Below are 12,808 nucleotides of genomic sequence, written 5' to 3'. Positions count from 1 at the left end.
GTTCAAAACTGGCAGATATCTTATCAATCCTTCAGTTTGCAAATAGGAGCAAAAGTTGCTTTGCTTGCTTTGTTTGTTTGTTACATATTAAAGTGTCCTGTGGCACAGTGGGCATGTTCCTACCTCTGGGCCAAAAGGTCAGAGTTCAAACCTCACATCTCATGAGGATTATGGAGGTATGTCATAGCACATCCAGTTGCATTCAAAAGAAAATTCTTCATAGTGCTGAATTCTGACTTACTCTCAGAGGTAATTGAGAACACATTGTATGCCAATCAGCATCTTATGATCTTCAAGCTTAACATAGTGTTGACAGAGTCGAGAGTGTGGCTGGAAAAGCACAGCAGATCAGGCAGCACCCGAGGAGCAAGAGAATCAACGTTTCGGGCATAAGCCCTTCATCTGGAAGGGCTTTCCTGATGAAGGGCTTATGTCTGAAACATCGATTCCCTGCTCCACGGATGCTGCCTAACCTGCTGTACTTTTCCAGCACCACACTCTCGACTCTGATCTCCAGCAAGTACTGACAGAGCAAAGTACATTCATTCAATAGCTCATCTTCCCCACCACAGTCTCCAGGACTGCAAGCCTTTATAGTACAGCTGCCATGTCCTCATACACAAGACAAAGCCATTCTCACATGACTCCTGTGGTGGGGTTTGGGTGCCATGGGGCCTCCTGGCAGCTACCTCAGTAAAAGGCCAGACCATCACCTTTGTGGGCCACCGTACAGGAGGTCAGAATTTCAACTGTGTATTGGAAGGTGTTGGTCAAGCTTGAAGGAAATCCTGTGATAGTAAATATTTGCGAGATGCTGAGAGGTTGGTGGCAAGATGCTGTCCTCTCCAATACACACAGCAATGCAGTGCATGCTGCTGGGTCCTTGCCCAGGTATGACACTGCCACCTGTCAATATATTGTGAAGATGTCAATGGTGAACTGTCCCTGTGCTAAGGCTGTCCACTTCTTGCTAATCTCAAAGATCTGTGGCAAGTTAAAGAAGAATTGCAGAGGGCAATCCAAATGTTTATCTTGTCATCTTATGACTGCAGAGAAACCACACAAGAACAGAACACAGACAACTGCATCTGCAGCAACAACAGTTGCTATTGGTTGCCACACAGGCCTCCAGAGGGAGAAGTACCAAGGTAAGATCTACCACAGAAGAGGCCAGCTCTGGCACAGAACAGTATCTGCATGTATAGGTACAGCTATCTGCAAGTGACTGAGAGCCAGTGCAGAAAATGACTAAGGCTGCCTGAGACATTGGCAATCTTTCCGACATCGCGATAATGGAAAAGGATTGTCTGTGATGGGATGGGTATAGATCCAGTTTATGAGCAGACATGACCATACCAGATGGCTGAGCTATACTCAGTCAGTGAGGAGGAAGGATAGTGCACAGCAAAGAATAATATCCTGACAGCATGAGGTGGCATATGATGCTGATGTCTGCAGACTTTGACCCTTTGAAGGTGTGTGTTTGGTAGCAGAGTTAAAACTGAACAATGTCCCCGTGAATAAGAGATAGTTGATCAGAGATGGTGCCACCCACCCTCATGGAACTCAGGAGGTCATTGAATAGTTATGTATACTGTTTGCCTTGTCTTGTGTGGGAACCAATAGCACTGACCTCCACTGTGGTCTCGAATCAAGCTTGATAAATCAGAAATCATGGCTGGCTGATGCAGTCAACAGGGAGGACTTCAGACTTTCTTTCAATCACCTTGTCCAGTACTGTCTGGAGGGCAGCATCAGTAAAGCTCAATGCCCATCTTACAGATATTGGCTGCCATATCTGAACTTCTGGGAGCAATCACTGACTTGCAGCAAATCAAATGCTATCCAAATGGCTTTTAAACATGGCACCAGTCCAACCCTGGAAGATCTGACCAGTGACAAGTGTTTTCAGCTTGCTCAATAAGAATTCACAAATAACACATGCAACATCACGCTTCTTATGCAACATAAGAAACATATAAGATAACGCTGCAGGCATTAGTGGATACATGTCATCCAATACATCTAATGCTACATTCCAATTTAAAAATGGAAGAGTCCCAACTTTCTCTTGAATATCACATTTGCTTTTCATTTGCTAGCCTCCAGGCCCTGTCCAATTCACAATAGTTTAAATCATTTACAAGCTGCACACAAAATTCAAACAAATCTCCAACTTACCCCAATTTAAGGGTAAATGTTACAGTTTTGTTGTGACAAAATTCTGGAACTTCTTACCCAACAGCATACAACATGGGATTGCTTTCAGCAAGAGTGGTTTAAAAAGCAGCCCACAACCATCGTTTCAAGGAAAATAGGGATGGCTAGTAAACATTTGCCTCTCCAGCAAATACCACGTCCCAAGTGTTTTTCTGAAACTAGACAGTCAGGTTGTGATTTGATTTTGATTCAGTCACTCCCAAGTTTCAGAAGTATTATCATTTACAGAAATAATGAATATGCCACAATTACATTGTGGGATTATATGATTAAACTTTCAGAACTGCTGACCAATTGCAAACACACAATACCACAACCAGTGATCCAAGATGTGACACTATCATAGAGTGAATATTTTAAGTCAAGAGCTAAACCACTTTATCCTGGTGCAACTCCATTTGTGGTTTTAAACTGGCAATATGCATGCGCAATAGCATGTAACACGACATAAGCATTTTGCTTCCTCTTTCACAACCATAAATACCAAACGATATTTGTCAATGACTGTGTTCATGTTCAACACAGTATTTCCAATCAATCATTTCTAAAAACAGCACAAGACTGAAATGATATGCAGTAACAATAAGCCTCTAAACATCTAAATGCTGAACATTTTTCATTCCCTTTAAACCCAGGACACCAAGTTGAACTCCAGATTGTAATACTATGTTAACTCAGTAATCCTCACTGCCTGACCTTTTTAGTGAATGAACCCCTCAGAGGGATAACATGTTACCTTGGGAAAAGAAACAGAAGCAGCAAAACCCATCCTGTCAGCTAAGCTTTGAATAATACAGGTGGCACCCAGTTGAGGTTTCAAGGAAAGGCTACTCTGTCTGCCAGACAAAGGAAGGACTGTCACATTAAATCATTAACTTCAATGGCGTTATTTCAATGCTGTACTATACCACGTTTAGAAAAAAATTGTAAACTGTTCTGCATGTTTCTTTCTGCACAGTTTGTAAACTAATCAAACGTACTGCATCTGCGAGAACACAGAACAACACAGCACAGGCCCACAATGTCTGGGCCAACTGTAATGCTCTTCTAAACTAGTCCCATTTGCCTGCACATGTCCATAAACAGGCACCCACCACCCTCTGTGTAAAAAAAATTCCTCACACACCTCCGACCTACGACCCCTAATATTTGACTTTTCAATCCAGAAAAAGAGGTGTCGACTACCCATCCTAGCCATGCCTCTCAGAATTCTATACTATCAGGTCATCCCTCAGCCTCTAACACGGTAGCGAAAACAAGCATTGAGAAAGTTTTGTCATGTCTAAGTTCAATCCAGTACTAAATTAACCAATCAGTTGTCATATTTACAGTGAAGTCACGACTTTGATGACAATCGTCCCAATTTATGGGTGCTATTTAGCTTTGGAAGACAAACATAGCTTGATATAAACTTGCCATATAAGTTGTACTCCATGAGGAGACTAAAAATACCTACAATAACCTAAAATAAACAGGAGGTATTCTCTGTAATGGACCCAAATAGTACTTTTGACAATACACTGTATTTTCCAGATATCTTTGAAAAGTGGAAAGAGGTTGAGCCACTGTCATATAACTGCATTATTTACACATCAGAGATGTAGTCATTTTTAATCCCTTACGATTTGGAAAACATACTGCTCCGAACTTCCAATTTGTCACTCTTAATGACACTAAGTCGTGCATTGCTCCATGTCCTGCCACCAATTCCTCACCCAGGTAGGTTTTTCTCAGCCGGGAATGCTGTCAGCGTGTATGGTACATTATAGATGAGCTCAACGCTGGCTTCCCCCAAAGCACACAAAGTTCTCAGTTAGCTTTTTGGTTATTGACTAAATGCAGGAACTCTGGCACATATCCACCTTCCTTGCTTATGATTAAAGGAGATTAACTAATATTTTCACAACCAACTGCCTGAACTCAATTAATGGAAGAGATTAGGAGGCTCAAATAGAGCTTAGTACTATAGTGGATAGCTTATTGGCAACTAACCTAATAATAATGAAACTTTTACATAAAAATTGGGTAAATTGTATTCCAAATGATTCCCAAATGCATTCCAACTTGTTTAATATCATTTTGAAGGTTCTAACTTTCACAGTATCTTTGTGTTACAAATAGCACTGAATATTCAAATAACCAACCACATAGCCTCGCCCTAGGAAAAACAGGATAGTTATGGTCTCGACTGAATATGTATACAAACGTTTTGTGGATACCATTAGGTTCAGCTATGACACTACTCATGGTTCAACAGGCTGCTGATTGACTCTTGAGGAATTCTCATACATAAGTTGGGTAACTTCACAAAAAAAATATAAAAGGTGGAGAAAATTATGGGAAGGGAATTGGTGACCCCAAAAGGATTCAGTAATCCCTTCCAGAAATTACCTTAAATGGCAGAGATGTATATATCTGTGTTTCCAAATTACACTTCCAGTGCTGAAGCTTCCATGTGGGGACAATAAATTTACATTATGTGCAGGGATACCATAAATGAATTTCTGAGCTATGTCCTGTTTGGTATATTAGTCTGTGTTTATGGCTTTTGTCATGATGCCAAACAGGAAACTTTCATTAATAAGCTTGGAATATCACAGTGACCCAAGGACTTTTCCTCATGACATGCTTAATAGAGAGCAGTTAGATATTTTGCAACGGCCTTGCCTCTGTAAGGTACCTTATAAAATACTTATCCAGTTAATTTACCTTGTTGGCAGTCACTTCTAGTGACCCTTTCAGTTTGTTCTTGAGCCTCTCCTTGTCGAATGATGTCCTTGTTGAGAAGAGCACCCTTACTTATAGAATTGACGCGTGTAGGAATCGGGACAAATGTAGGATCTAGGTCCATTATCAGTTTATTGAGCTGTTCAATTGACTGATCAATATCCAAAGTTGGTGAAGTAGACAAATCTTGCTTTTTCGATCCCAATCCTGCACCTTCAGCAGCCTGATTAATCTCAGAAGGTTTGAGACCCTGATTTTCACATTCAAACAAGACTTCAGAGGCCTGATGATCTTGTAACTTACTATCTCCTGATAATGTACTAAGTCCTCTCTGCACAGCATCTCTGCTACTAGAACCTCTTGCAGGTGTATCAGGAAGTTTCGATGTTGTTTGTGTTCTGTTCTGATCTTCACCAGTCCCCACCATTGCAAACCTCAAGTCATTTTCTGCTGGATAGGCATACTGTTGGGCAGCAACCATTTGCTGTTGTCGCACCCAGGTTTGAGTTGAATAATTGCTCTGGTTGTAACCCTGTGGTTGTGTTGACAATGAAGGGTTTCTTGGTCGTTGAAAGACATTTTTCCCCTCAGTAACTCCAACAAATGTTCTGTCATACACTGTTTCTGTGCCTATTCCAAGGTCAGGCACAACAGCATTATGAAGATCATCTCCAGTGTTGCTTCCAAAACCATCAGATAGTAAAGAGTTCTGACTGCTCTTGTGAAAACTGAAGTTCCCCAGATTGTTTGATGGTTGACCTTCTGAAGAGGAAAGAGTCCCTATGCTGTCCACGCTATGCAGATCATGATTTGGCATTTCATCATCTAAAATATCAGTCTCCCTGTCCTTGGCTTTCAGTTCACCGTTCACGTGAACCTGAACTGGTACAATGTGACGTACTCCACTGTACTTCACTCTTGTTTCAGTCATATCCTTCAACTGTACAGAATTCTCCAGCCCAAATCCACTTAAAAGCCTGTCCAACTCAGCCTTCTCTTGCAGGCTTAGGCCTCGTTTAACACCAGGTGGCAAATGCTCCTCAGTCCGGTCTGTTCTTATGGAGGCTGTAGAGTTCCCAGAGTCACTGCTGACTGACAGAGTATGGTCAATTTGGTCAGGTCCTGTAGTTGCGTGAGCACCGCCAATAGGGATATTACCATCAGAGGAGCTTTTCTTTCGTACCTTGGCGTACAGACTTCCATCAATTGGCCCTTGGGTGTGTGACACTGTGGTAAGAAAGGAGAATTATTAACCAAATCTAATCGCACTAACCCAACAATTATCACAATTTGTCAAGATACAGCCGAGAATTCTTGCTCCAATATTAGCTTAAACTAATTGGAGGTAAATAAACACACTCCATTTTAATGGTAGACAAAGATTGTATTATCAAAGGTATTTTGTTTTAAAGTTTCCAGGCTGATTTTAAATCTATGTTCATTAACTGACTCCACATACTCAACAAAGCCACTCTGCAAAGGGAAGGAACATGTGTAGAAGACTTTTGTTTATGCTAAACACAACGCTGGAACATTACTCAGAGCTATAACCTTCGATAAATTTCTTATTAAAAATATTTCTACTGGCAATGATTTGCACATTTTAAGCTCGCACGCCTTAACAAAATTTTCAAATGGCATTCAGAAACAGAAAAGATTGGATTCATCTTGTACAATGTACCCAGAATCAAAACAGTCCAAGGGAACAAGCTACAACAGATATCTTCATTTGTGCAACTCACCAGAATTTATTTGGGACTTCCTGGTACATGAGTTATCCGGCCAACCTTGTGATTATAGATAGTTATCTTATCTTACTGCTACCAAATCTTCTCTGATTCTTGTACAGAAGATACAATCAAAATGACAAGCAAACTTACCTTTTCTTCCCCTCAAGGCACCATAGCAAAAGAATTACAACAGCAAAAATGATTGTAGACACATCTGCTGGAGGGCATTATCATTGTTGCTTTATGGCATTGCATAAAAAGTACAGCTTTACTGATATAATTGGAGATAGCAATATTTACAACTAGATAGCATCTTATTTTCTATTTACTTACCTGTAACAGGCAGCCCTTTACAATGCTATACAATCTGCAATATTTATGCACTGCACTTGCTTGCTATATAATTCACCTCTCTGCCTGCAAATGCATCTAACTGCTACTATAAAGCCCAAAACGAGCTCTGTAGCAAGGATATTAACTTTCTCAAGGGTTCTGGTTTCATTCTTAAACTCAAGATCATCTTCAGTTGCAAATCTCAAATGTAATAGGTTGAACAGAGTGCCCTGTATTTGGTGACTTCAACAACAACAACAACAACACTACACAGGCTTATCGAGTTAAAAATTGCTGCTCAGCAAACAAGCATATATAGCAGAAGGCTGCAAGGTCCGATTCCTACTGTGCATTCGATACCAGCTGATGACAAGACTCAACAGTGATATCCTGCACACACCCCAAGAATCTTCTAACATTCACTGTCCAAGCTCATAGAAGAACAACCACTTAATTGGAATATTGAAAGATTGCCAAACTGCACAGGAGAAAATTGAAATTGTAGAAATCTAAATAAAGAGTAGATTTGCCATAAACCACAAGAGCAAAGAAATACATTAATGTAAAGTCTGTTCTTCCCTTGAAAACATTATTTCTTATTCCTCCATGAAATGTGATCTAATTACGATTTTAGGAACATTTTAGAGCTCAGTAAATAGCGTGTTTTGTAAACATCACCTGTCCTCTAGATGGCATTATTCTGCAGTTTAGAAAGGTTCCAAGGATTATCAACTTATAGTTCACTTAAAAATACTATTAATTAGACACATAAAAGTCATTTTCACCTGCTCCTGGCAAGCACAACAATTAACATATTTCTATGGAAATGGGTTTTCCACATTGAGAACCTGACACATTTTCTGTAAGGTATTTGTACTAGTTTCTTTAGTGAAACAGTATTCTTACATTTCTCTCTTTTGATTCCATTGCTTTCCTCCCCTCCAAAAAAGGTTTATTCCACAGGGACAACAAAATTAATAGGGCTTTAAAAAGAATATTACTGTCTTTTACACCCACAGGTAACATTTAATTAACATCTATGGCATGGCAATATATTAAAGATAAATAAAGAGACAGGGTAAAAATGGTTAATTCTTTCTCAAATATGCACCTTTCACAATTCAGCCTGCTGAATGGAATTCCTTAATTACAAATTAACCAGATTCAGAGATCTCCATGTTGTGAATAATATTAGAACACGTCTGTTGCATTGAAATAGAGAAATTGACCTCAATGCTGTAAAAGCATTAGACTAAAATTAATTATTAAACATAAAATAAAAATCAGTTCTCTTTCTGTTGTACAACACTCTTCTCTCCTTTCATCCTTTTCTGTCTGGGGTGTCTTCCCATAAAACCCATTTAGAGGTAAACTAGATAAATGCGTTTCAAACTGAAAACATGTTCTGCAGCTGGCTGTCCTGCTGTCACTCATTCAACACAAGTAAAAGTAGGAGCTTATTGATTCCAGCTAGGTAAACACATCTGGGCCTCAACCATATGCTGTCCCTACTTGCAACCAGCATAATACTCACAGTAAGAATAAATAACTGATCCGATGAGGTAGTGTAAAGAAAGCAGCTATGCCAAATGCTTTGTAGAAATACTGCACATTGAGGCAACTCTGGGCTTGTTCAGCACCACATTCCTTTTTCATAAGTGGCTTTTCTAAAAAAAACTTTGGCTGGTCTCATTCTTTGTCTTCCCAACTCCGAACTTAAACTTTAATATCCATTACCCATGTTAATCCAAAAACATCTTACCTCTCACACTGTGTTTCATTACTGTAGGTATTCAAAGTTGCTTTAAAGATTGCAGCTTCAGGAGCAATCTCTGCACTCCAGGCTTACGTGCAATAACAGCACTGGAATGGGGCCCTTATTTTTCATTATACTGTGCGCTTTCCTCCCACTCAAGGTGACTGGTCTTACAAGATATGCATGAGACTTCACACTGGCCAAATATGGCAATGGAAAATGTAAACAAGGAGGCGGGATTTCATGTGCGTGTGTATGTCTGTTCAAGCTAGCAGCAAGCACCAATGGAATCCATGCTCACTGATTGAAATCATACTACATATAATGTAATGGCTATGTTGAAGGCATTCATTTTGTTAACTGAGTCCAGCTGTTTAGTCAGAATTCTCAGAACCTCAAGTAGGCAGGTCGTAATTAATAAAGATAATAACCCTGACATTATGCGTAGTCTAACAGCGCAAACAAGACTTACTGTGGTCTTAACTCATTATTTTACCAAAATGGTAAATCATTTCAAATACATGAGTTTACGTCCTGATTAAAAGAGCAGAAGGATATCTGAGTAATGGCCTGAATCATTCAGTCTCATAGGAGATGGGGTGTAAATTGGGTGGAGTGCATCAGTACCCTGTGTGTGTGTACACACACACACACACACACACACACACACACACACACACACACACACACACACACACACACACACACACACGAAATGATACACACTTTAATACCTTAAACAAATGATAATCTCTATCAACCACCCAATCAGCCCTGGACTAGACGTGACCAGCTCCCCCAACTATGTCTGACTATTCTCTAATCATCCAACTACAATCACATCCCCCATTTCTTGTGATGAACTAGACCCAACTAATACCACTCCCCAACTAGAGCAGACTACGTCAGTTCAGCCACATCTAACTAACGATGTCCAACAACCCAATCAGACGCGTCTATTCCCAACTACTCAAGATTATTACAACCCCTCCCCAATCAGACCCAAGTATCCTTTCTAAACCAAACCAGACCTTTTGACCAGACCCAACTAATCCGTTCCAACACTCCCAATCTGCATCCTACCTAAACATCCCCACACTACGTCTCCCTGACTGGCCCCTAATATAAAAGTAAAAAATGAGGTCTGCAGATGCTGGAGATCACAGCTGCAAATGTGTTGCTGGTCAAAGCACAGCAGGCCAGGCAGCATCTCAGGAATAGAGAATTCGACGTTTCGAGCATAAGCCCTTCATCAGGAATAAGAGAGAGAGAGCCAAGCAGGCTGAGATAAAAGGTAGGGAGGAGGGACTAGGGGGAGGGGCGATGGAGGTGGGATAGGTGGAAGGAGGTCAAGGTGAGGGTGATAGGCCGGAGTGGGGTGGGGGCGGAGAGGTCAGGAAGAGGATTGCAGGTTAGGAGGGCGGTGCTGAGTTGAGGGAACCGACTGAGACAAGGTGGGGGGAGGGGAAATGAGGAAGCTGGAGAAATCTGAATTCATACCTTGTGGTTGGAGGGTTCCCAGGCGGAAGATGAGGCGCTCCTCCTCCAGCCGTCGTGTAGTTGTGTTCTGCCGGTGGAGGAGTCCAAGGACTTGCATGTCCTCGGTGGAGTGGGAGGGGGAGTTAATAACTCCCCCTCCCACTCCACCGAGGACATGCAAGTCCTTGGACTCCTCCACCGGCAGAACACAACTACACGACGGCTGGAGGAGGAGCGCCTCATCTTCCGCCTGGGAACCCTCCAACCACAAGGTATGAATTCAGATTTCTCCAGCTGCCTCATTTCCCCTCCCCTCACCTTGTCTCAGTCGGTTCCCTCAACTCAGCACCGCCCTCCTAACCTGCAATCCTCTTCCTGACCTCTCCGCCCCCCCCCCACTCCGGCCTATCACCCTCACCTTGACCTCCTTCCACCTATCCCACCTCCATCGCCCCTCCCCCTAGTCCCTCCTCCCTACCTTTTATCTCAGCCTGCTTGGCTCTCTCTCTCTTATTCCTGATGAAGGGCTTATGCTCGAAACGTCGAATTCTCTATTCCTGAGATGCTGCCTGGCCTTCTGTGCTTTGACCAGCAACACATTTGCAGCCCTACTATAAAAGGTAAACATTGTGAAAAGGAGAATACTGAAACGCAAACTCCTTGCAATCTAATGTCAGACAGGCTTTCCAGTTCACCTCATAGTCTTTGAAACAATGTCCATCATACCAGTGAATGCTATCATGCAATAAACGATACCATACATGCAGTAAGAGTATCTTCGCATTACACTACCAGGTGATTTTTCTCTATCACTTTAGTCACGGTAAGCCCTGTCAAAAAACGAGGACAGTGACAGTTATTCAGCGAAGCAGATGTTGGCAGTGATTAACATCACGTGATACGCCCGACCAGACTGGTTAACACCTCGCCTAGACGTGAATACCTCCTCACAACTAGGTCCCACTACTACCCTCCACCCCAGACAAGATTTCTGATGAAGATCTTTTGCCCGAAATGTCGATTTTCCTTCTCCTCGAATGCTGCTGTGCTTTTCCAGCACCACACTCTCCACTCTAATCTCCAACATCTGCAGTCCTCACTTTCGCCTAAGATCCGACCAGCACCCACCCTGACTCAGTTTGGTTGTACCACTACATCCATTCCTAAGTAGACAAAAATATGCCTCTGCTCAATCCTTGCCCAAGTCACCTCCAACTTTCTTCAGTGAACAAAACCAAACTACAATCCAAACTGACCACCCACTCAACCACTAGCTCTTTCATTTGCTGAAAGGCTTCAACCATTAAAAATGTGCCTGGAGCCAGCAGCAGTGGTTGTAAAATGGGGGTCATGTCCTCACTTCTTCTATCTGTTTTTGTGCTGACAGTGAACCCTTGACATTTTAGCCAAGATCCGGAGATATGACCCAGAAAACCATAAAATGACAGGGTGGAAAGAATCTTCGAAGGTCAAGTCAATGTGCTCAGCTCTGACCCTGATGGGAAAAGTTTGGCCATAGTCGTTCACAGACTCAAAACTACTTCAAATACACCTTACAGTCAAATAAAGCCTTGAAGCTGGAAGGGAATTCAAAAGTTTAAGGCATTGCTGGACTGGGGCCATTACAGGCCAGGAGCAATGAGGAGCAGAACATAGTGTGAGTTTGAACTAGAGCAGCAGAGATTTCGACGAAGATTGGTTTAAGCCAACCAATACAGCATTGGGATGCAAGTTTGAGTAGCAGTTGGTTAAAAGAGAGCCAGAGACGAGTGGTATTTCGGAGGTGGAAATAGGCAACTTGGGTGACAGGATAGGGACTGGGTCGGCAGCTCAGCTCAGGGATAATCAGGACACTGAGATTACAAACTCACTCAGTGACCAGGGATGGGGCTGCAATCAGAAAACACTAAGTATTCAGTAGGTCAGGCAGCATCTATCAAGAGGGAAGCAGAGTTGATGTTTTGGAGTCAATGACTTTTCATTGGAGCTGGGGATTATTTGAAATGTATGGGTTTAATAGTAGTTTTGCTCTTGGGCGATTTTTATGATGCAATTCCACCATGAGGTTTCTCGCTGTTTTCTTACAGTTCAGAATACTTAAAATAATATGATCAGCTAATTGCCTGGAAGGCTGATTGCATCTGATAAAGCTACCAATTCAAAAGTATTCCCCTGTCCTTCCAGAAGGTACATCCTTCCTCTGAACAATTTTACTCATTTCCGAGTGATTAAAGCATGTCCAGGAAAACAATTGCATTTCCCTCCAACTGCTTTTAGTCTTTATGTCTGTGCAATGGTTTCAACATTGGCAATGCCATCCTCGGATTCTGCCCCAGTTCTGGAGTCAGCCAGACAATGCCTTGAAGAATGAATCTACATTGTGAAGAAAATTGGACTTTGTTGCCTTCGATTATGGGCCCCTTCTTTAAGCAGAAAGTAGTGTGCAAACATTCTTAAATGGAATGCCGCCCCGGTGCCAGAGAACATTCCTTTACAGGTGGAGCAAATAAACATATCTTAGAATTCTTCATAGCTTCTCGACATCAGTCTGTAAAAGGAGAAA

At 41.9% G+C, this 12,808-nt stretch overlaps 1 protein-coding gene across 2 annotated transcripts in view; it reads right to left on the bottom strand.

Moving 5' to 3' along the window:
• Positions 1-12,808, bottom strand: part of LOC132815734 (tensin-3-like) — a 449,058-nt gene that overhangs the window by 78,570 nt on the left and 357,680 nt on the right. For both annotated transcript variants that reach the window (XM_060824846.1, XM_060824847.1), the window contains one exon: positions 4,930-6,174. In XM_060824846.1, the coding sequence (XP_060680829.1) occupies positions 4,930-6,174 (1,245 nt within the window). The remainder of the gene's footprint in view (positions 1-4,929; positions 6,175-12,808) is intronic.

Source organism: Hemiscyllium ocellatum, chromosome 5 (genome assembly GCF_020745735.1).
Source record: "Hemiscyllium ocellatum isolate sHemOce1 chromosome 5, sHemOce1.pat.X.cur, whole genome shotgun sequence".
Taxonomy (NCBI): Eukaryota; Metazoa; Chordata; class Chondrichthyes; order Orectolobiformes; family Hemiscylliidae; genus Hemiscyllium; species Hemiscyllium ocellatum.
This window is presented reverse-complemented; position numbering and strand designations above follow the sequence as displayed.